This window comes from Thermobia domestica, chromosome 3, assembly GCF_964235325.1.
Source record: "Thermobia domestica chromosome 3, izTheDome1.hap1.1, whole genome shotgun sequence".
Taxonomy (NCBI): Eukaryota; Metazoa; Arthropoda; class Insecta; order Zygentoma; family Lepismatidae; genus Thermobia; species Thermobia domestica.
Window position 1 is genome coordinate 130,276,192 of NC_137456.1, and position 22,188 is coordinate 130,298,379.

A 22,188-nucleotide genomic window follows, 5' to 3' on the forward strand; every position below is an offset into this window, starting at 1 on the left:
TTTGGTACTCGAGGTCCCCAGTTCGATTCCCGGTGGGAGAAGAAAAATTTCAGAATCATTCACTTTCATTACTCATTAATACCCTCTTGTCTAAAGGGCATAATTGCACGACAAACTAAAATTTCGTTTCATTACAATCTCGTGGGCTTTTACAAGACATGATTCATATGAATCTGAAGAGCATAATAGTTTGTTAGGTTTTCCAGGAATGGCTGTCAGTCAGGTAGGCTTAGGTTTGTCACAAGAGTAAGGATAAAAATAAAACATGCACTGCAAAATATTGTTTATCTATTAATTTTTAGCAACCACATTCGCAGAGATGAATGTGAAACAACTGAGATGAAATGAACACAGTTAAGTGCCTGAGTTCACCACCAGACTCTTTCAATTTTCAGAATTTTCGATTCAAGAAAAGAATGTGGAAACGTATCACGAAAAAAGAGAAACAAGGTATAACAATAAATTACAATGTATCATTTACATTATGACATACGAACTCCACCAGTGACTTAATTTAGTTTTATGCTACAATAGGTAAAATGCACATGGTTGGAAATGAGAATGCCCAGCATTCAAATAATGACCACTATGGTCCCACATCACTACAGAACCTCAAAATTGCTCTGTCCTTAGGATTACATACTACCTGCCTCTATAAGAATCCTGCTACAACTACAAGGAGCATAAGTTTTGCTCGATTTCTTTTAAATATATATATATATATTAGTCACCTAAGAAAAAGCTATTACTTACCACGTACCGAGAAATCACAATGCATACAAATAATGCCAAAGTACTTATTAGATTCGATCACATTTCGACATATTAGATTCCTCATATGCGTTACTCTTTTACCAGTCTACAATTCATTTAGGATTCAACTGAATTCAGCAGTCGAATTTTACCATTAAAGCTCATTTTGTTTTAGTATCTATGTATACTGAAAAAAAGAAGTATTGAAACAATTCAAAATACCCAATGATATTTAACTTCTACTGATATGTTCAATTCTTTGCACTCCAGCACTTGAAAACGATCATGCAATTTAAGCCTTACAGTAATAAATTACACATATATATATATCTGTAAAAAAATCTCTGTCAAAGGAAAAAAATTCAACATCAATTTTATTCAAATGCTTCCATCTAATAAAACATTACGTTATTAACAACGTTATACTGGCAGTGTTGGAGGCAGCATAAACGTGGAAACTTTTAAAATTCTAATAAACTGTCGTTCTGGAATAATAATAATAAAAAATAATCACCAAATACAAACATACAGTAATTATGTTTCACTGGGAATAATTCTATCCTACCTTTGTACATGACAAAATGAAAAGGAACACAGTTCGCAACATTATTTTTCTTACAACCAAGCAACAAACTCATGCTCCATTTGTTTTAATATTTACAATCATTATATAAACAATAATTAGGTTTCGATAAATGTAAACTACAAGAAGGTATTTCATAATGACATATTTCATTTTAAAAAATGTACTTCAGATTTTTTTTTTTTTTTTTTTTTTAGTTATATTACAGTGTTAATTGATATCGAGATCAAGTCAAAATTAACTTTGGAACTATCGATTACATAAAGCTGTTTTTGTATCTCAAATGTATCTATCTTTTTTTAATGTTTGGAATTTAGATACAACGAAAATTCACGACATTCTAGTCGCACCTTGAGGAAAAACATTGCTACAGAGAACAGTGTAAATACGACAAACTCAATCAAAAGGTCAATTTTGATTTCTTGACAAATCTTAATTTACAAACGAGTTGTTTAAAACAAGAGCTCTGGAGACGAAAAACTTGTTGAATCAATTTAATATACATTTTAAAGTAATATTTTACTCCAGCTTACACCGGAAAAACTACTTGATAAATAAAAATACAAGATACTATCTAGCCCCCACTTTCCCTTGAAGCTAGAACATCTACATATTATTGATCAGCTGTTTACTAATTTTAGTATGGAATAACAGAACTAAGCCATAAATTACGCTTACACACAGTCCCCAATTAAAAGAAAAACAGTTAAAGATACTTTCAGAGAATAACTTGCTTACAAATTGACCAAAACCAGTATAAATCGTAGTGTTAGAAGATAGGCAGCTAAGAAAATAACTTAATACATTAACCAGTTCCTGCATTCTAATTACGTGGTGAGTTTACTTCTTTGAATGCAATTTACTAATTAGATACAGATTTCTCTAGAACAAAAGTAATTTTTATTCAAATTTACCTGCACCAATGATATGAAGAAAAATAAAAAAGTTGTCTTTCAAGCTATTCAGCTGTAAAGACGTATTAACCTTTAAAAAATCTAGTAATTTTATGACGTAGAAAGTCTCGTTTTAAGTATTCCTTTTCTATTCAAGTCTAAAGCTGGCATTTTATTCTTATTGTTACGCAATCACTCTCTTATTCTTCTCTGTCTGATGAAACAACAGCGGAAGTAGTCCGTCTGTTTCTGATTAATTCATTCTTCATTGGCGCTTCAGATTTCATTGTTCCTACTACATGTTCTATACATATGAAAAGCACATGGTAAGCGGTCACAGACATCTCACTACTAGAGGTCCTAACATTTGATAATAACGATAATACAACAGAAATAACGTCCTGGAAGTTACATTGCATTGCATCTCGTAATTATCGAAAAGAAAACTACTGTAATTTAAGACATGCAAAAGATAGAGAACGTAAAGATACCAAATTTTAACTATCATGAAAGTTTTCTACCATCACACATTATATTTATCTTTTTCTATGCGTATGTGTATTTCTTTTACAAATCTGATGCATCTTATTATACAGATGGGCTTATGCCTTGGATACATTAGTTATAATCCTATACCACTAAATCCGAAAATCGACATTACCACGGCGAACTCCTCAATAACTAATCTATTCTCTTAATTTCTATCTTCTTTCACGACCTGAAGTGAATTACATACGCTGTAATACACAAAGTAAATAATTTCCCTGTGAACAACACATTTATACGTTTTGCCCTTAAAGAGAATATCATTCTGTTGCATAAAAAAATTAGAGAACCAGATTTCTGAAATTAAAGTTTAGCTAAAATAATTTAATTCTGCGGTAATATTTTGGTGTAAATTCGCTTCGCAGAGGCTGTATATGCAACCTTGCTTTAGCAAGAAAATGTATTCTTATGTTTTGTGTTTTTTTCTTATTTTTGTTTTTCATTTCTGATATACGTTATTATGAAGTCTTGAACTCAAAATACAATTATGAAAATACAATTATTTTCTTTTTCTAAAAAAAATACTACAAAAATTAATATTCATGGGAACACTATTCGGAGAGAGTACCCAGTTACTCTAAGAATGCTAGTAAACCTATTAAGAATATGGAACCTCCCAATCACCGCAAGAAATGTAAGGAGCAAGAGATTAATCCAAATGAGAAGAAAGTCAAGACAAATAAAATTTTCTTTTTAAAAAGTTTAGCTTAATACATTCTACCGTCGCTACGTAAACAAATACAACAATCTAATCATGAATATAGTGAAGACTTAAATATCAAAATTCTCGCTTTTACATAGGCTGTTGCAGAGGTAAGACAACTTTTTTTCCTGGCTTGGCAACACTGCCTATGGTCTCAGCACTAGTTTCATAGTGTACGATGATATTCTTTATCTGTAACAAGTTGTTACATGTTTTTAAACCACGTTAGTGAGCAGCTGTACGTGGAACGTGTTTCATGTTTTTCGAGCGATGAGTATTCAAGATCAGCAGCAACATACCATAACATTGTGTTGACGTTTACGGAAAAGTGCCGCGGAAACATATATAATATTTCAACAGGCATATGCAGATCAAGACAAACTGAGTCGAGCAATAGTGTAACGATGGCATAAGTTGTTTGAAGATTGAATCAGGCGCTTTGCTTTCGCATCCTGAACAAAGATCGTTCGTGATGAACGACAAGCTAGTGAATACTGTTGCAGCAATTATTCGTGATTGGCATATGTCTGTGGAGCGCTCGTACACACTTGGACATATCGAAGGACACCGTCCACCGACTTTTGCGCGATCATTTCAAAATGAAGAAGGTTTGCTTACAATGGATAAAGCATTTTCTTACAACAAAATAGATGCAGGACCCAGTGGATGAGACGTATGGAAGATGATCCCCTCATTCTGAATCGAATCATAACTACCGATGAAACATGGATTCATGACTTTGATCCGCTTACAAAATATTTCGGTTTGTTAAGTTTTTTGTTTCATTTTAATGATTCTTGGAGGAGTCCATGTACATGCCTGTCGTTTAACTGCTACGCAAGTCAAGGCTGTTTGAGCTATTGCGCTCATTCTGGTCTGAATTCGAAGCTAATGAACCAAATTTTTACTCTAGTACATTTGCTAGCCAATGGAGGTTGCTATTTTACTATACAGGAAATAGTCTCACCTTCTCTGCGACAGCCTTTGCACATCTAATTGTTCAAAAGAAATGTGTGATTTCCATAACCCCAAACTCTTCACAAGAACTTCTGAAAATCTTCTGAACTTCAATTTCTAAAAAAATCGCACAACTATTTATATTTAATTATTTATATAATAATTTTCACATTTTATTAGTTTATTTTCGATCTCCCTTTTACCTTATTCTTTTAGAAATGATTTGCCTCCAACCTCTCCCTCAAGAGTTGCATTTAGAAAAATGCTCAAACATGCTTCCTTTCACGAATTCATATATATTTCACATCTCCAACTTAATCGACTCGTGCAATTTACAATTGGGAAGGTGATTATAATCTAGACTTCCCTCAGGATTCGCATTTTCAGAAATCAATCTTGATCAATTACTTATACAAAAAAGTACGCTATTGTAAGTTTCTGAGTACAGTTTGACCATATATGTATATACACATGAACCTTTATTTTGATACGTATGAATTTTTAAACTAATAGATAAGTGCTAATTTCATACCATGCAACGATGAACAAGTAAACATACATTGCAGTACTTGATTAACAATATTGCCAACCAAACATAACGTTATTTTTTCAAATGGCACTACGTCATATTATTACATATTTTAAAATGTATACGTAAAACGAAAACTTCTAACAGTACACTTATTCAGTGTTGCAAACTAAGGATGCTAAACATCATGAATATCGCAAACCTACCGACTTTTTGGATACAAAACAGTAATAACGCAAGTGAGACGGGCGCGGCAACACAGATCCAAAGTACCTTCGTATCGATGTATTTCGAATAAACAGTAGAAGTTACCAAGGGATTGATTTTTTTTTAATCTAAAGACCATACTGCCATTTAAAAGATTTGATATCTAACCATTTCAAAAATATGGTAAACACGTAAAATTTGCAACACTGCTTAAAATTACGTAATTCCGAGAACTTCTTGCGATTTTAACTACTACAGACCATTATTGTGATGTTATAGAAGCAACAATTATTTTAAGAAGTTTTGCCAATGTTTCTCCTATCTCCGGGACGGTTTGAGGCGTCAAGTTGCTGTAAAAGGAGTTTTCATCTTAACATCTATTGAAAACCACCTACGTGAACCAATTAGACGTAATACTTATCAAAGTACTTTTTAGAAATAAAACGTTGTGAAAGAAGTCAGGTTTTCAATTTTTGTAACTTCTGTTCCTATTCATTCGAAGTACATGTCATATCTCATTATCGTACTACTTTGATACTAAGATACTTTGCATGCGTAATGTACCGTCCGTCTCACTAGCAATATTACTGTCGTAGAGATTTTCAAGACCTGGATGTTTATGATATTGGTGAGGCCTTAGTTTGTAACTCTGAATAAATAAATCTGGTTCTATACATAGATAGAACGGTTCATTCAATACATAGATTTAAAATATGTAATAATGTGACTTAGTGCCATTTGAAAAACTAACTTTATATTGGGTTGGCAACACTATTAATCTGTTAGCAGTCAAGATTATGAGAAACAGTATTTCCTGCCCATATTTTCATGGTATGAAATTTCAACGTTTGTACTGAGCAAGCGTAGTTTAAAAAATACAAGAGCGTTCAAGATGAAGGGTCCATTCTACACATATATCGGGTATTTTATAACACTGACAACGTTTGGGACGTGATTTCTGACACCAAGGTAAGACAAAGTATAGAGCAACCTGAGTATAGAACTGCTTCCTTTCGACACTGTGACCACCGAAGAATTTGTCGGAAAAATGCAAAACAGCCATAGTTCGAGACCGAAAAATCGGATCGAAGTTGAGCAAAAACTGCATCTTTGTGGGTCTTTCACTCCTAGATTCCATTAAGGCACAATTGGATGTGGTGCAAGGATGACCCACAAAGAAACTGGAGAAATACTGGTGTGTATATATATATATATATTGAGTTGATTTTGAGTTTAACGTCCCGTTCAGCAGCGAGGCTATATGAGACGTGGACCTACTGATTAACGTGGAATCCGAACCACATGAGCTCCCGGCGGGAATCGAACCCGGGTCTCAGACGCCAAAGGCGCGTACGCTAACCGCTTCGTCACGAAGAAGCTCAGGTGTATCATATATATATATATATATATATATATATATATATAATCTCTAAAGTTGAATAAGAAAAATAAACACCCAAGTACAATATTTCAACGGACAAAAACAATGGAATATCGTTTAAGTTATAACACTAAACTTTGAAAGAAGAAGAGTTAAAATCTCTCTTGTCTCAGCAGAGAATACTCTGGGAAGAAGAACTGCCTCTCCGATGGACACATCCTTTGAATGTATGCCATCATTTACGAAAAATATTGAAATATATATGTTGCGTGGGAGTTCGAAACTTTCATAGGTTATTATTAAATACGCCTTGTACTTGAAGAACAATCTGCCATTTTAATTTCCCTCTTTTTTTATTTTTACTGCAGAATCTATCCTTGGTGTGTTGACAATGAACTCATGCACTATTGGACTTCCTCTTATACAGTATTTCTGTCTTCTCTGTAACATATCCTGACTGTTCTTTTCCCTCTTACTTTTGAGACTAATACCTTTGCGATACTCTGAATTATGTAAAAGTTGAGAATCAGTGACAGGGCACGAGGACGAGCGCCCGCATCCAAACATGCTGTATTGTAATTACATCAAGTACCTTTTCCGTATACACAAATTTTTCTGCCCTTCCACTTGCCTCCCGTCCAAAAAATTAAAGCAGGTGTCGTCGCTGTTAAGAATTCTTCAGCGAATTTCTGCGTCAATTTCTTCCGTATTTAAAATACTTTCCAATGAATGTTTTACAAGTTTAAGAAATAGTTGTGATTCAATGAAGCAGTCTATACCACATTATTTCACAATTGTTGACTATGTAGTCTTGTATAATTAATCTTGAAACGTCTGGAAAATACTGTATGTGCTAATACGAAGGCCGTCCAGCAGATCTTTTCAGATATGAATTAAAGTTATCTGTATTACTTCTCGATGATCCACGACGGTATTTTCTGTCCTGGTTGCGATGTTTTTGTCATCTGAGCTTCTTTACTTCGGCATGGTAAAATTCTATGTTTCCGCCCCTCCACCATTACAAAATTATCTGAATCACTTTGATACGCACAATATGACTAATAATGAATCAGACTGATAAATCAAATCTATATGCTATTCATATGCATGTTTTTGTATGCTACTCAGTCAATTTGCATGAAGAACAGTAATTCTCATATCTTTGAACATTACTATCCCGTTTAAGCTAGCTCCACGCGACACCTTCTATCTTACGAACAATAACAGTAATAAAATATATTTAAAATCACCTTAAAGGCGATCCACCGAACCTTCAAGGCACGCGACCCATCAGCTGAGAATCACGGACCTTGAAAACACAACTGCCGTTTGCGGACAAAGAAAACTCGACGAATTCTACATTTTGAGCTTCATTACGTTTTGTACATTAGCAATGTGTCTACTATATATATAAAACTAAAATGTCGTGACATTCAAAAACTAATAACAGGATCTATATTCTTTAGCACTTATCTCTAATTTCAAAAGTTGTTCCCTGGAGCAAAACTAGTTAGATGCATAGGTGATTTCGGCGATGTGATGCGATCTGCATCGCCACTGTTCAGTGATGCCGGCTGCGAGACGATCTCAAGAGTGAATCAGTCCCAAGTGTTCATGCATGTGTTAGAAGAGTGGTTTACTTGCGATTTGGTAGCGTCCAAACCGACAACAGACATTTTTGGTGATGAATTTTGACATTTTGTAGAACAAAATTTTCCAGTTTGTACTTATATTTCTACAGATTACATAAAGAAGTTAGAGCTAAATTTCGTGATGCTTTTGATTGGTTTTCATGACCATTTTCTGATTTCGTGGCTTTTACATGACTTTCGTTACCGACAGACACCCTAATTAGTTTATCACACACAGTATTTACCCAACGGATACATCTATCAGAATCATAATTTTTCCTTCAAAGTGGTGACACGGGGATTCAATAATAAATAGAGCTCTCACCTCTGATGCGCGGGTCTTGTTTAATCCCAAACTATGAAAGTTTGTAGTGGACAATAACGTGTCCACGTGTTTTCTCGGAGATTTTTGATTTCCTCCTTGACTCACATCGCACGAATTATTTTATAATAATTAGCTTTCATTCCGAGAGTTTATCCTGTACTGAGACAAAGTAGATCAATCAAATATGTGATCTCTCCTTTCGAAGTCTTAACAGTGTTCTAATTTGAACAATGTACTATGATTTTTATCTGCTGAAATATTGTACTTTACTGTTATTTATTTTACTTATTTAACTTGGATAAAATACCTCAGAATTTTCCAGTTTCTTTGGGGATCACCCTTGCGTCGCTCCAGCACCAATCCAATTGTGCATCATTGAAATCTATGACTAAAACTAGCTGACATTCTCTTCGATTTCGATTCGACATTTCGCTCTCGAGTCACGACTGTTTTGCGTTTTACAAAATTTTTTGGCTAGTCATAGCGCCGAAAGGAAGTATTTCTACATCCAGATTGGTCTATACTTTCTGTCCTATCTTCGTGTTCGGAATCATCTTCCCAAAGCTGTCACTGTTGTTTTGAAACATTCTGTTGTTATACACACACGCACACACACTTAAAACCTTTCAGTTTTAATATATCTATTCCTAGTAAGGTTAAAAAACAATGCTAAGGACCTTCTACTCTCATCCAAATTTCAGACGTTAGTGGTCGGCAGATTGCAAAAGGTTATTTTACGGCTAAACTGGAGAAGCACATCTACGGAATTTTTACTTTCTGAATCTATTCATTATGACCTTGCAATATATATCACACTTTCGTTTCAATATGTACGTACTTCATATCAGCCAACAACCGAATACGTCGGTACAGAATCCAAGTTTATGAAAACTTTATAATCATGTTGCAAAAATATTCTTCAGTTATCGTACTTTTCTTTGAAGCTTCAATAAAAACAAATCAGTTAATCGTAATGCTGTCGAAAGAGAAGCTCTAATGGTCAAACACATCGTGTGATCACTCGCAACATACTAATGGCCTGAAACGCTTCAGATTAGTATTAAAGTCTGAAGCAATAATAATTTAAACTTACACCATGAATACATCACTATTTCACACTATTTGTATTACGCTTTATCACATTATTAAATGCAATGATGTAATCATGCAGATGTTTGAAAAACTACTGCACAGCAGTAGTATATTTGCTGATTACACACTGATTTCATTCGTTACTACAATAATTCATTAAACAAAAATATTTCTACAAAATTAAAAAAAAAACAATGAATTTAACTAACTGTACTAGTTTTAACCCCTTTTCCCTATATTAAAAAAAAACTATCAAAATAAAATGAAACAATTAGTGCAAAAAGCTAATTCATTGTCAAATTTATAGTTATCAAAATTATAATTCTTTATTTTTGTAACTAATGAAGTTTAGTTACTCTCAATACTAATGACCTTTCCTTTGCTTACCCTGTAGTTATGCAGGAACCGATTAAGGTAGTTCAACAAATTTCCACATGTGTACACAATGGAGACAGAGTGCTACAAAGGCAACATAAACATCAAATAGTAACAATACAACCATCGCTACTGTGAAGCCTAGAGGTGAAAATGATAATGATACACTTTCCAGTAAGAAAAGAAAGAAGAAGAAAAAAAAAAGAATTCGAATATTCATTTCGAAAAGAAAACGGAAGAACCAGTGTAAAATTCATTATGTGATAATACACATCAAATAAAAAATATCAAGTATTTACATGTATACAACACAAGCACCCAATAATCACGAACATCCACTCACATTCAAATTTCGCATCTACAAGAACAACAACCACTCAAGAACTGCAGCCTCGGAGAAACTACCGAGTGCAGATATTTACAACTTCTGTCACTTTGACATGATACTGGTGGCAGTGGAAGGAATATCTATAGTACGAGTTTCATTTCCAAATATTAATCTTAGTCTTTTCATGGGAGGCTGTGTTACGTTGTCCCTGGCATAGAACCCATTATCAGTATAGTTCTCCGTACCTCGTTCATGCATGCTCTCCAACAAAAAGTCTTTAATCTTCTTGTGCTTTTTGTCCCTATCTTTTGACTTATGCCTCTTCTTTCTATGAGGAGTCTTTTGATTATCATAATTTTCGTTCTCTATTCCCTCAACCCGTAACACTTCGTACTCTGGTTCGAAACTGTCTTCACTCAAACTGTTCCCAGACTCAATAACTTCATCTAACACTGGACTCCGTTTCATACGCAGAGTTAACTTCAAACTACCCCCACCGGAATTACTGCGTTTTTCCGTGCTATCGCAAATGCAATTAGTTCTCTCGCTGTTCGAAACAGATTCTCTGGTCATGTAGGAGGTAGTATGTGAACCTTCCTCCAACCACGAATTTTGACTTAACTTACTAAAATCCCTACTATGCCTTAATAACCTAGGCTGGTCAATATCACTTTCATTATCATCAAATTCATAAACATCTTTCGCTGTGTGATTTGTATGTGATAATAGACTTTCATCGGGACTACTGTTAACAGTACAGTTAGAATCACTGTTACTGCTGACAGTCGTGCCGTTCCCAACGAAGCTCTTTATTCTAGACTGAGATTTCAAAAATCCCGCCCTTCTAGATGTAACTTTACGCAAATGACAATCCCACCTTTTCTGCAGTTTACCATTCACCGTAATCCGCGAAAACTTACTTTGTTCCGTAGGCGGCTTTTTCGATGCTGAAATGTCTAACTTTGAAAGATCTTCTCTACACTTTTCAGTTTCAATCTCACATTCTTTATTCACTGGTTCATCTTTTATTTCAACAGTCCTTCTATTCAATTCATTATCTTTCAGTTCTAAAAGCTGACTATTATTGTGATTATTCAGTTTTTCTTTTAAATTGTCAACAGTACTTTCATTTAACTTTTTATGACTTCGCAATACGATACCCTGAGGAGGTTTAACATCTTCATCACACACATCACTAAGCTCATTAGATACCTTTCGTGAATGCCTTGTTTCACATACTGAATCCTGATCGCTCGTACTGGTGCTGCTTCTCGAATCATCCAATATACCAGACGACGACGATACATCACTACCAGACTGCTGGTTTCTCAATCTCGAGCTCCGCAGAACTCGAGATCTAGTACGCCTACAATTGTTGTTATTACTATTATTGCTTTTGACTTCACTCTTTACCGTTTCATCTGGCTCCTCCTTTACTTTAATACAGCCTAACTTCTCATTTGAATCCTTCACTGATTTCTCACTTTCACTTTTTATTATCGTTTTATCATGTGAATCTTTAACAGACTTCTCACTCGAATCTTTAACGTATTTCTCACTCGAATCTTTACCGGACTTCTCACTTAAATCTTTACCGGACTTCTCACTTAAATCTTTACCGGGCTTCTCACTTAAATCTTTACCGGACTTCTCACTCGAATCTTTAACGGATTTATCACTTCTCATTTGTTTATCACCGGAATCTTTCACTGATTTATCGCTATTCCTACTTCCATTCTTAAGGCTTTCGAAATCGGAGAACTTGCATCCCTGCGCCATGATAAGTTCAGCATCGTATTTGGTTAAACCTTTCTGACGAAGATCTTTGATGCTTATCGCATGTTTTGATGGTTCTGTTTGCGTTCGGGTTACTTCATTTTTCTCCGTGTCTTCTACTTTTTGGTTCATCAGATGTTTTGTTCTGCTTAAACGGTTGTCAGTCTCTCTCAGCCTGTACCCCGAACTTAATTCCTCAGTCTTAGACTTCTTCTCGGCAAATGCTCCAGTTCCCCTCCTAGAAAGATAAAAGCAGTAGGTATAAGCTATGACACAAAAAACGTTGTTGTAGTCTTTTAATGCAGCAAAAATAAGTGTTAATACGATTTAAGTGTGTTTAATATCTCGCACATATCAGGACCTTGGAAGAGAAAGGGAGAATCCCGAAATCGAGGTGTAGGGAAATCAAAGTTTTGCAAGCACTTTAAGATACGTGGTGTGATTGGAAAGTTTCAAGACAGTTGGCAACACTGCTCAGGAGTAGTAGATATAATCGCCCGTTAGCATAGAAACGGTGGCTTGGTGTGTCCTTGAGACATGTTGAAACATGCACCGAGATATCTTTATTCAGTACGGGTGTCCACTGAGTTTCATTTTCAAAATTCCAGTACCTAATACAGTGATTTTTTAAAAGTTCTTTAGGAATAATCACACTCTTGATGATTTCAGGTTTGTAATTAGTTTACCATCAAAAAAAAATATTTTTAATAAATTTTAACATTTTTAAAGGGCCTCCCAATTCCCCCTCACAGTCCTTCACTTCACCCATTGCTTTAAATGTCTAATTACAAAATGTATACTGGTACAAATCTTGCTTTGGAAAAATTTAATTTCAATGGACGCAAAATTGTTTCTAAAACTGTTAAAACAATTGAAAAAAAAAAAAAAAATATTGAGAACCATTGAGTATAGCAGTTTTACCATACACTGGACAACTTTCTGGAAAAATCTCCCGGATTCTGAAAAAACACAACATTAAGTTCATACACAAGCCGCCACCAAAAATCAGAAACTTACTTCGCCCGATCAAAGATGACTTGGGCTTAAAGACACCAGGCGTGTATCGTATACCCTGTGAATGCGGAAAGGCTTATATAGGACAAACAGGACACACCACTGAACAACGTTGCAGAGAACATGAAAATTACATTAGATTATTCCATCCAGAAAATTCAGGTTTAGCTGAACACAGTTTAACAGAAGGCCATAAAGTTTTATTTAAGGACACATCCATCATTACCAAGAGCACCAATTACTGGACCAGGATAGTAGCCGAATCTCTTGCCATAGTTCATGAACCGAACAACGTTAATAGAGACACTGGATTTCAACTCAGCCTCCTGTGGAACCCGGTCATCAGTACCACAGCAAAGAAAACCACACACAAACATCCAGATAACCCTCAGCCAATCAATACCACGGACTACGGAACATAGCCAGCCAATCACAGCTCCAGTTTTTCAGATTGAACCAGCCAATCAGGAACCAGCATTTTCTCCAGCCCAGAGTATATATTACTTATATCCGCTGATCTCTACATAATTGCCCTGATGATGAGAACGATGACAGCTCTCGAAACGTTCGCCTATCCACCAGTTTTCACCTGGCTGATTGCCCGAGAACAACTTGATCAAAAAAAATATTGTTGACAAATTACCAGTTTCATGATTTTTCCAGTATGTGGGTCAACTTCCAGCATATTTCCAGTATCAAAATTATATTCCAGTATAATTTAAGTACTTCCAGTATCAGTAGACACCCTGGCGTAGCAACCAGTTGAGTGCGGACGTGTGTATGTGTCTTGGCGGATTTTTAAGTGCGCAAAATGGATGAAAAATTGGAACAACGCGTTTGTTGAAATTTTGTTTTAAAACTGGAAAATCTGCTTCGGAGACTTACGAACTCTTAAAAACAGTTTTTGGAGACAAATAGCTGAGCTGGTCAAACGTGTTCATCTGGTTTCACATATTCAAAGATGGCCGCGAGTCAGTCGAGGATGACCTCTGATCTGGCCGGCCTTCAACATCAAAAACTAACAAAAACATTGCGAAAGTTGGCGATTTAGTGCGCTCGAACCGTAGACTTACAATTAGGGACATGACAGAAGACCTGTATTTAAGTTTCTATGCGGTTCAGTCAATTTTAAATGATGATTTGAACATGCGTCGAGTGTCCGCGAAATTCATTCCAAAAGTGTTGTCACACGAGCAGAAAGAACACAGACAACACAGAAACGACACAAAAGTGTCCCAAGAACTGTTTAATCGAGCCGAAATGGACTCAAGACTTCTTGAATAGAGTAATAACAGGTGACGAATCATGGGTTTATGCGTATGACCCAGAAACAAAGGCCCAATCTTCTCAGTGGAAGAGCCCAGATTCACCAAGACTAAAGAAAGCGCGACAAAGTCGGTCGAATGTGAAGACAATGTTAGTGTTTTTTTTTTTTTCGATTCTAAGGGTATCGTGCATCATGAATTTGCTCCTAGGGGGCAGACAGCCAACGAGGAATACTACAAAAGTGTCCTTCAGCGTCTGCGTGAAAATGTGCGGCGGAAAAGGCCTGCCCTCTGGAAAGAAAAGAATTGGATTCTGCACCACGACAATGCACCAGCGCATTGTGCGTTCTCGATCCAGGAATTTTTGGCCAAATTCAACATTCCTGTGCTTCCACAATCCCCGTATTCCCCAGATTTGGCCCCGGCCGACTTCTACCTCTTTCCTAAATTAAAATTGTCATTGAAAAGGAAGAGATTTTACTCGATTGAGGACATTCACGCAAATAAGGAGTGCTTCACACCATCACGGAAAATAATTTCCAGCAATGCTTCCAGAAGTGGAAACACTGTTGGAATCTGTGTGTTCATTCAGCAGGGGACTACTTATGAAGGAGATCCACCACAATAGCCTGTACGTACTGCCATTTTTAAATTACAAGACCAGTCTTAAAACTTTCCAATCACAAGGGCGAATCTTTGCATACAAGATGGTACTACTCACTGTAGAAACTGTGAAAATACTAAGGGCAAACCAGGGCAAAACGTAGTATCTATGTGTTGTCCAGTCCTGTCTGATGCGAGGGGAAAAATCATCGATTTTTTGAGTTCGCCCCCTTTCTCTTCCAAGGTCGTGATAATGTTCCTGCCCATATGCACTACACGGAGGTCGAAACATTTCTCTACCTATGACTTGAAAAAAAATCCTTCCACTTTGCATTTAGAACATGGAAATCGTCAAGACCACACTACATTAACACAACACTCTCCACTATTATTGTTAGTGACCATGCGTTCTCCTTTGCGACATTTCGTAATTATCGCCCCGATTTTGAACACATTCATGACTTAGAACAACTTTCCATGCGCTCCAATGTTTATATCATTAAGCAAAATGTAGCCCAGCCATAGTCTGGTAGCTAGCGCAGGCGCATGTGGTCTCGGATTCGGTATGCAGTGGCAGGGCACAAAAATTTAATTTCATAATCATTCACTTTTATCAATCATTCGTCTCTTTTAGTTTAAAGGGCGCAACAGTGGGACACAATTTCATTAAGCAAAATAATTTTCATGAAGTGTGGACTGAACTATTTCCCTCTTTCAAAAAAGTTTTAGCAGACTTCGATTTATCAGTTGCAGCTTAACCGGTGCTGCAAAAAGAGATTTAGTTCTATCGCAAGAATCATCACCAGACATGCTTGAAGGGAAGAAAGAAAACAGACATGGAATATGACAATGAGATTTCGAAGTAACGGAAATAATGCGAAGGAGCAAGTTTTCACTGAATTTGAACTGTTATACTGTTCAAGTTCTTTTGTGTATTTCTTTTTTGTTCGCTGATACAGTTTATTTGAAACTTTTTTGAAGCATAGTTCCTGAAAATAAAATAGGTTAAATTGGCATGTAGCATTTTTATTCATTATATAATGATTACGTATCTTTCTCTTTTTTCCCTGCCTTTGGATTAACAGCGGATATCTTCCCCTCTATTATCCCAGTAAATTGGAAGTCACCCGTATATTGGAGCACGGATTTTTACGGATGGATAGAACCTATTACTGTGTTTCGGTGGGGGAGTCTAGTAGAAGATGAAATGGAAAAGGGACAAGAGAAAACTTAAAACAGTTTGTTGTTATAATTCTCATGACTGGGCTGCAAGGTAGGAGCAGTTTTTCTGGTAAACATTCATCTATCTTGGAAGTCTCATTGTCTCACGAAGGGTTTAACTCTACATCCTAATGAAGTGATGAAACCTAACATAAAACGAAATTCAAACCATTATAGGCGTTTACTTCATCATGACTTTTGAATGCTGAATTATCTTTTATACACTGTCAAGCGAAAATTAACAAGAAAAACAAGAGTTGCTTCCGACAACTGGGAACTAACAAAATTAAAATTTGTCAACCTGTAACTTGCGACATAAGTTTATCTAGCACTTATTTTTCAAAATAAAAATGAACGTAGTGCATTAATTTAAAAGTGAATGTTCGTTTTTTTTTTTAAAAAAAATCCAAAATTCACTAGCTCTAAGTAGTCCTATTTAAAAAAATTCTAGCCATTCTCTCTCTCCGAAACCTTTTTTTTTCTTCTTCATAAGAGCAAGTAAATCAAACAAATTAAGAATGTTTAGATACTAATTGGATTTGTAATTTTTGTAAATACTCTCCCGAAAAACATATTCATATAAAATTAGTAAAGTGTTTTCAAAACTAGAAACAAATTGACAGCTCAAAAACACATGCAGATTTGTTTTGAAGAAGGGAATCTACGTCACATAGTTATTGCGGTAACTCAACGAGGGTCCAATCAAACTTCTTTTTAGCAAGAGAGGGTGGAGGGTTTCCTTGGTAACAGACCTCAACATTTCAATGATGCCGCTAGTAAACTTGTGTTTTCAGAAGGAAAGAAGCTCTTTCAGTCTTTCGTTTCTTTGTGCGTGGAAGTGATTTTTTGATTCAGTTTACTTAATTATATTCGTGAGAAACTGAAAAAACAATCGTCATTAGTTCCAGAACCTGCCGAAAGTCAGAACTTCCTTTGTCTTTTGCGATGAGCTCTTGTGAGTCAAAAATTTTCTTCAGGAATTCCAAAACAGAAAATCAAGATGATCAGTTCTAGCAGAAGAAACATTTTTGTTTGTTAGAAATACGCTTTACGCGACGTGAAAAACAGTTCAAACTATCTGCGAGTCGTCCGTGCATTTAAGACATCCAAACATAGCAGGCATGTTTTTATACTTTTCTGTTGGCCATTTTTTTAATTTCCCTTTGGCACTTTCTTCTGCATAGGTGCGGCAAATTTTCTGCGATTACATCACAGATCGCGGCATGTTCTGCTATAGGGCTTAAATAATAATATCGTGTGCTAGTGTGTGTTGTATATTTATGTTTATACATATTTGTGTATATAACGAATATATACTTCTGTAAAACGTCCGAACTCATGAAATTCATTGCGGGAACCAAAAATTGTTTGCTGATCCCGTTGAAGAAATATTTGTTTCTTACAAGCAGGTTTACTCACTGAATTAATGATTTCCTCTTCATAGACATTGGAAACAAAATTTTGTGTAATTACGGTTTATAGCAATGATTTTGAATCTATTTCTTTGTGTTATGTATATTCATTCCTGTAATGGGATAGACGGTTAGCTTCAAGCATCATCCTTATTTCTGAATTTTATAGCTTCTCACTCGAAGAAAAAAAAATCAATAGTAATCAACATTTGCAAACATTGCATATTCCATATGAATTACTTAGTGACGCGCTTTTTCGTCTTTAGTGAGAGATCGAAGGTTTGCTTCCCGAAAGACAGAATGTGGTTCGAATTGTACGTTGAACTGTGGAGCCACAAGTAATATATTCTGTTGAAATTAGACGTTAAACTCAAACAAGTTAGAAATGAACCTTGTTTCTTCGCAACAAAGACGCTAATGACCACAATTTCTTTATATACGCGGTCTCAGTTCGATTCTCGGTAAGCAACTTGCCTAGCAAGGTTCTGATCCAACAGGCAGTAAATTCCACCTCAACCTCACATAGCCTTGGCACTGAAATTTCACAATCAAGCGGAACCAAGATCATTTATTTATAAATGTTTGTAGACGAATTCCTAACAAATGCATATTTCTCCCAGCCCCAAATTCCAGATGAACCCGAATATTCAGAAGTGCTTTATAATTTCGTTTGATCTTCATGATTTTTTAAAAATATTTTTTCCTCATAAGCATTTTTAAAAATGTTCTACTGTTTAAAAACAACTCATTAAAAATAGTACTTTCTTTATAATCAAAAGCAGGATTTCATTACTCCTTTTACATACATACACACACAGAGCCTTCCCCCCTTTCTAACACGCACAATCTGGGACGACAAACATATCCTTTCATCCATCCAGACAAACCAATATTTAGAGATTTTCGTTAAGACTCACAAGACAGTTCCAGCTGAGGACTCACCGTGGTGCACACGAAGTGGCAACAGCATACCATGTGCTTCTCCAAACGTCAATTTTTTTATAGCAATTACTGATTAAATTTGATGGTCGGGGCTGCCACCGTCTTTCGAGACTTTTACCTTGATTATTTTTTTCTTTTATTTAATATTTTGAGGCTTGCTGAAGATTGTAAAATATATCAAGTTGTCTAAAACTACTGAGCTTTTGGAGGCAAAACTGAGACAATATATTTAATGTTATTTAAAACTAACATTATGAAATCACATACGCACCACTTTGTTCGCTAACTTTCTGCAATTTCTCTACCATAAGCTCGTCGCTATTGAATTTGCCGTTTCTAGGGGGGGGGGGGAGACGTTTTCGTGGGCCTCTTTTGAAACTAACCTTACACAATTCAGTGTGTTTTGCAGAGACCGAACCAAAATATAGTTCCGAGGTGCCAGGTCTGAGCTATACGGTAGATGCATTAGAACTTCCCAGCCATGTTCTCTCAATTTCTGACGTGTCGTTAAAGATATTTGTGGAGCGGCGTTGTCAGAGTGGTATACGACACATTTTTTGTTGACCAGTTCGTTATTTCCTTTGAATTGCTGGGTGCTCCCGCGCTAATTGTCGCCAGTACATGTCTCGCTTCTGAAGTGGCTCGAATTCGTTACATTTCAGTAAATGGATATTCGACCGAGTAAATGTTTTGAGTCAGATCATGCGGCAACCAAATGTCGATCTTGTTTCTGCAGCTAACTTACTCCAAATGATTTAACCCTGTGTGGTGATTAAGTTATTGGCGATGTTACGATTACATACATGCTAGTCTCACTAGACTTTTGCTGCGATTGGTCCCTCACTGCGAGGGGCATCTTTGACATTGAAATTTCTAGAATGAAAATAACTCAACCATCTTTCGGCTGCTGCTTTTGATAACGCATCTTGCCCATAAACAGCACTAACTTCTTCACGGACTTGCGCAGCATTCGGGCCTTTGTTGAACAGTGCAAAATATACTGTTTTGCGGAAAGTTCACTTACCTTTATGGCACAATATCTTATGTCTTGATTATTAAGAAATTCAACATTTTTTTTTGCACAGCTACTAACTTAACTAACTGTCACACGACATTAGGTCTGTCCCGCTGTGACTCTTACACCCTGAGATTTGGAACAACAACGCTATCTCATGGACAAAGGCTCAATACTTTTTTGACTACTTTGTGTTTTAACGTCCCTTTCAGCAGCGAGGCTATATGAGACGGGAGCTACTGATTAAAGTGGAATCCGGTGAGAATCGAACCGGGGTCTCCTACGTCAAAGGTGCGTACACTAACCGCTTAGCCACGAAGGAGCTCACTACTTGATATGAATTTATATACATATGTAGAAATTATGCGAAATACTTAACAAATTTTGTATGACACGAGGATCATTAAAACCCCCCACTTGTGCATGTGCGAAACTACTGGAGGTACTGACGCACGTTCTGTGGCGCTGTGCACAATAAGTCAGTATCCAGTGAGCTGTGGAAGAACGATAGTCTTAGAGCATAAGTAATGGTATTCGAGCTAATTGGCCACTGGAACATTTTAATATGAACGCCACGATAATAAATTTCGCGAAATGTTAAGTGCGAGCATAAGACGCTTGTTGCGGCCAAACAACTTCCGGCAACTGAGATCTATCGCTAACTGTGTAGTGTTCATGGATCAAAAGAGATGGGTGAATGTGAATGAATCAATGGTGCAACTGGTTTAAAGGTGGACGAACTAACGTGTAGAAGGAAAGAAATACGTACATTTCTGTTACCAATGACAAATTTGCGTGGAAGTGATAACAGGTCCGTGAAATCCATCGGTTTACAGAATCTGAGCTTCCGTCATACTTTCCGCAAAAAACTTGGGACTATTTTGTATGAGATAGCAAAAAAGCTACCGCAAGTTTTGTACTTTGGATACCAAAACCCCTTTCTGGGAAACAAAACAACGGATGAGCTCTGACTTTCTCTCCCATTTTGCTGAGAAGAAGCTTCTTAACAGAATTGTAACCAGCGATGACAGCGGGTATCGCACGAAAACACCGAAAGCAACTAATAATAATGAAATGTAGTTATACCCATTCACCAAAGGGAAGAAAAGGAAAAAAAAAAAAGGAAAACGACGTCAGCAAGAAAGATTACCACAACAGTACGCTGGGATAACAAAGAAGTGTGTGGTTCGACCAATCATTTCATACCTACTGAGAGATGTTACAAAAATCATACGAGCCATCCAAAAATGTTGGGCAGTCCTAACTTCCGGTGTGATGTTTGTTCACAATAATGCTAACTCGCACACAGCTACATACACTCAATAACTTCTGCAGTAAAGTTCTGCTGGGAGCCTGGATTTGGCGCTGAGCGTCCACCACCTTCATCTACATGAAACTGTGGACGATACAATGTCCAACAAGATGGTGTTAAGGGGTGACCTCAATCCCAGACTGTATTTCTTTTCTCTCTCTTTCCAAAATTAATTTTTAAACCTTGCAAGATTTATAACAAGTGGTTCATGGGGGTTTTATAGAAAAGTAATGTAAAGCTGTTTATAACGTATCTATGTTTGTAGGGAAGAAAATATCAACTTACCTTTCACATGTCTCACATTCACAATAACCATTATTATCACCAAAAAAGTCTTCTCCATAGAAGCATGTAATTTCTTCTCCAACTTCAATATCTCGGAGAACTTTTACACATGCTGTATCTCTACCTGTAGCAACAAACTGAAAACAAAAAAAGAACAATTAAAATTAAATCTCTCAAATACACTACCAGAAAAATCTGAGCAGAATTTTAACAGAAAAGGTTATAAACTTGATTTTCTTAATATGACCACAACATTTATTATTATTTTTTTTTATTTAAAAAGCATATAAAGTAATTTTTTTTATTTAAATACATTACTTTGCTATCTAGTGCTTTTCTTTATACTTTATAGTATTTATTAATTTGAAGGGATTCGTATAATGCCTTGACATAAGTTCTAAAATCAGCTATGTAAAATCAACCTGAATGTTCATCACTCCGTGAAATCAAATAAAAATACAGTAAATGCATTCATGTAAATGTACACCATGAAATAAATACAGTACAAAGAGACAATGTTACGTGAAAATGAAATTAAAATATGTGCATAAAATGTCCATGAACACCGAAACATAGAACACTGTCAGAATGTTTGAGGCCAGACACTTTTTAAATTTCAAGTGTAACCTTGTGCCTAGTGTTGCAGTTACGTTGTAGTCAAACTTATCATTCGAGATTCACCGTTAATTAAGATTTATTAAGTACGTGCAGCACGGTTCCTTCACCTACTGATATGAATAGAGAAGTTGTTTTCTTGATACGTATAAAACAACTGGACGGAAACTTACTCGTTTTTTCAAACTTCTTTAAATGCACAGTTTTAAAATCTTGTTTAAACCATTTTTTTCTCGGAGATCTAAATTCGGAGATCTGATTCCATTACTGTTATTTCTTTGTTTTAATTTTTACACAAGATTTTTCAGTACTTTTTTATTATGAAATTTCAAATTAAATGTGTACTCCTATAAACAATTTACTTAAATTTATTTCTGATTTTTAAAATTTAAGAGTACACACATGTTCAATTAATATACTTTAAA

General features: G+C 35.8%; 1 protein-coding gene across 2 annotated transcripts in view; it reads right to left on the reverse strand.

Moving 5' to 3' along the window:
- Positions 1 to 278: 278 nt before the first annotated feature.
- Positions 279 to 22,188, reverse strand: part of Hmt4-20 (Histone methyltransferase 4-20) — a 60,853-nt gene continuing 38,943 nt past the window's right edge. For both annotated transcript variants that reach the window (XM_081751696.1, XM_081751695.1), the window contains exons 7-8: positions 21,149 to 21,285; positions 279 to 12,317 (exon numbers count right to left, since the gene is read on the reverse strand). In XM_081751696.1, coding sequence (XP_081607822.1) covers positions 10,406 to 12,317; positions 21,149 to 21,285 — 2,049 coding nt within the window. In that variant the 3' untranslated portion in view covers positions 279 to 10,405. The remainder of the gene's footprint in view (positions 12,318 to 21,148; positions 21,286 to 22,188) is intronic.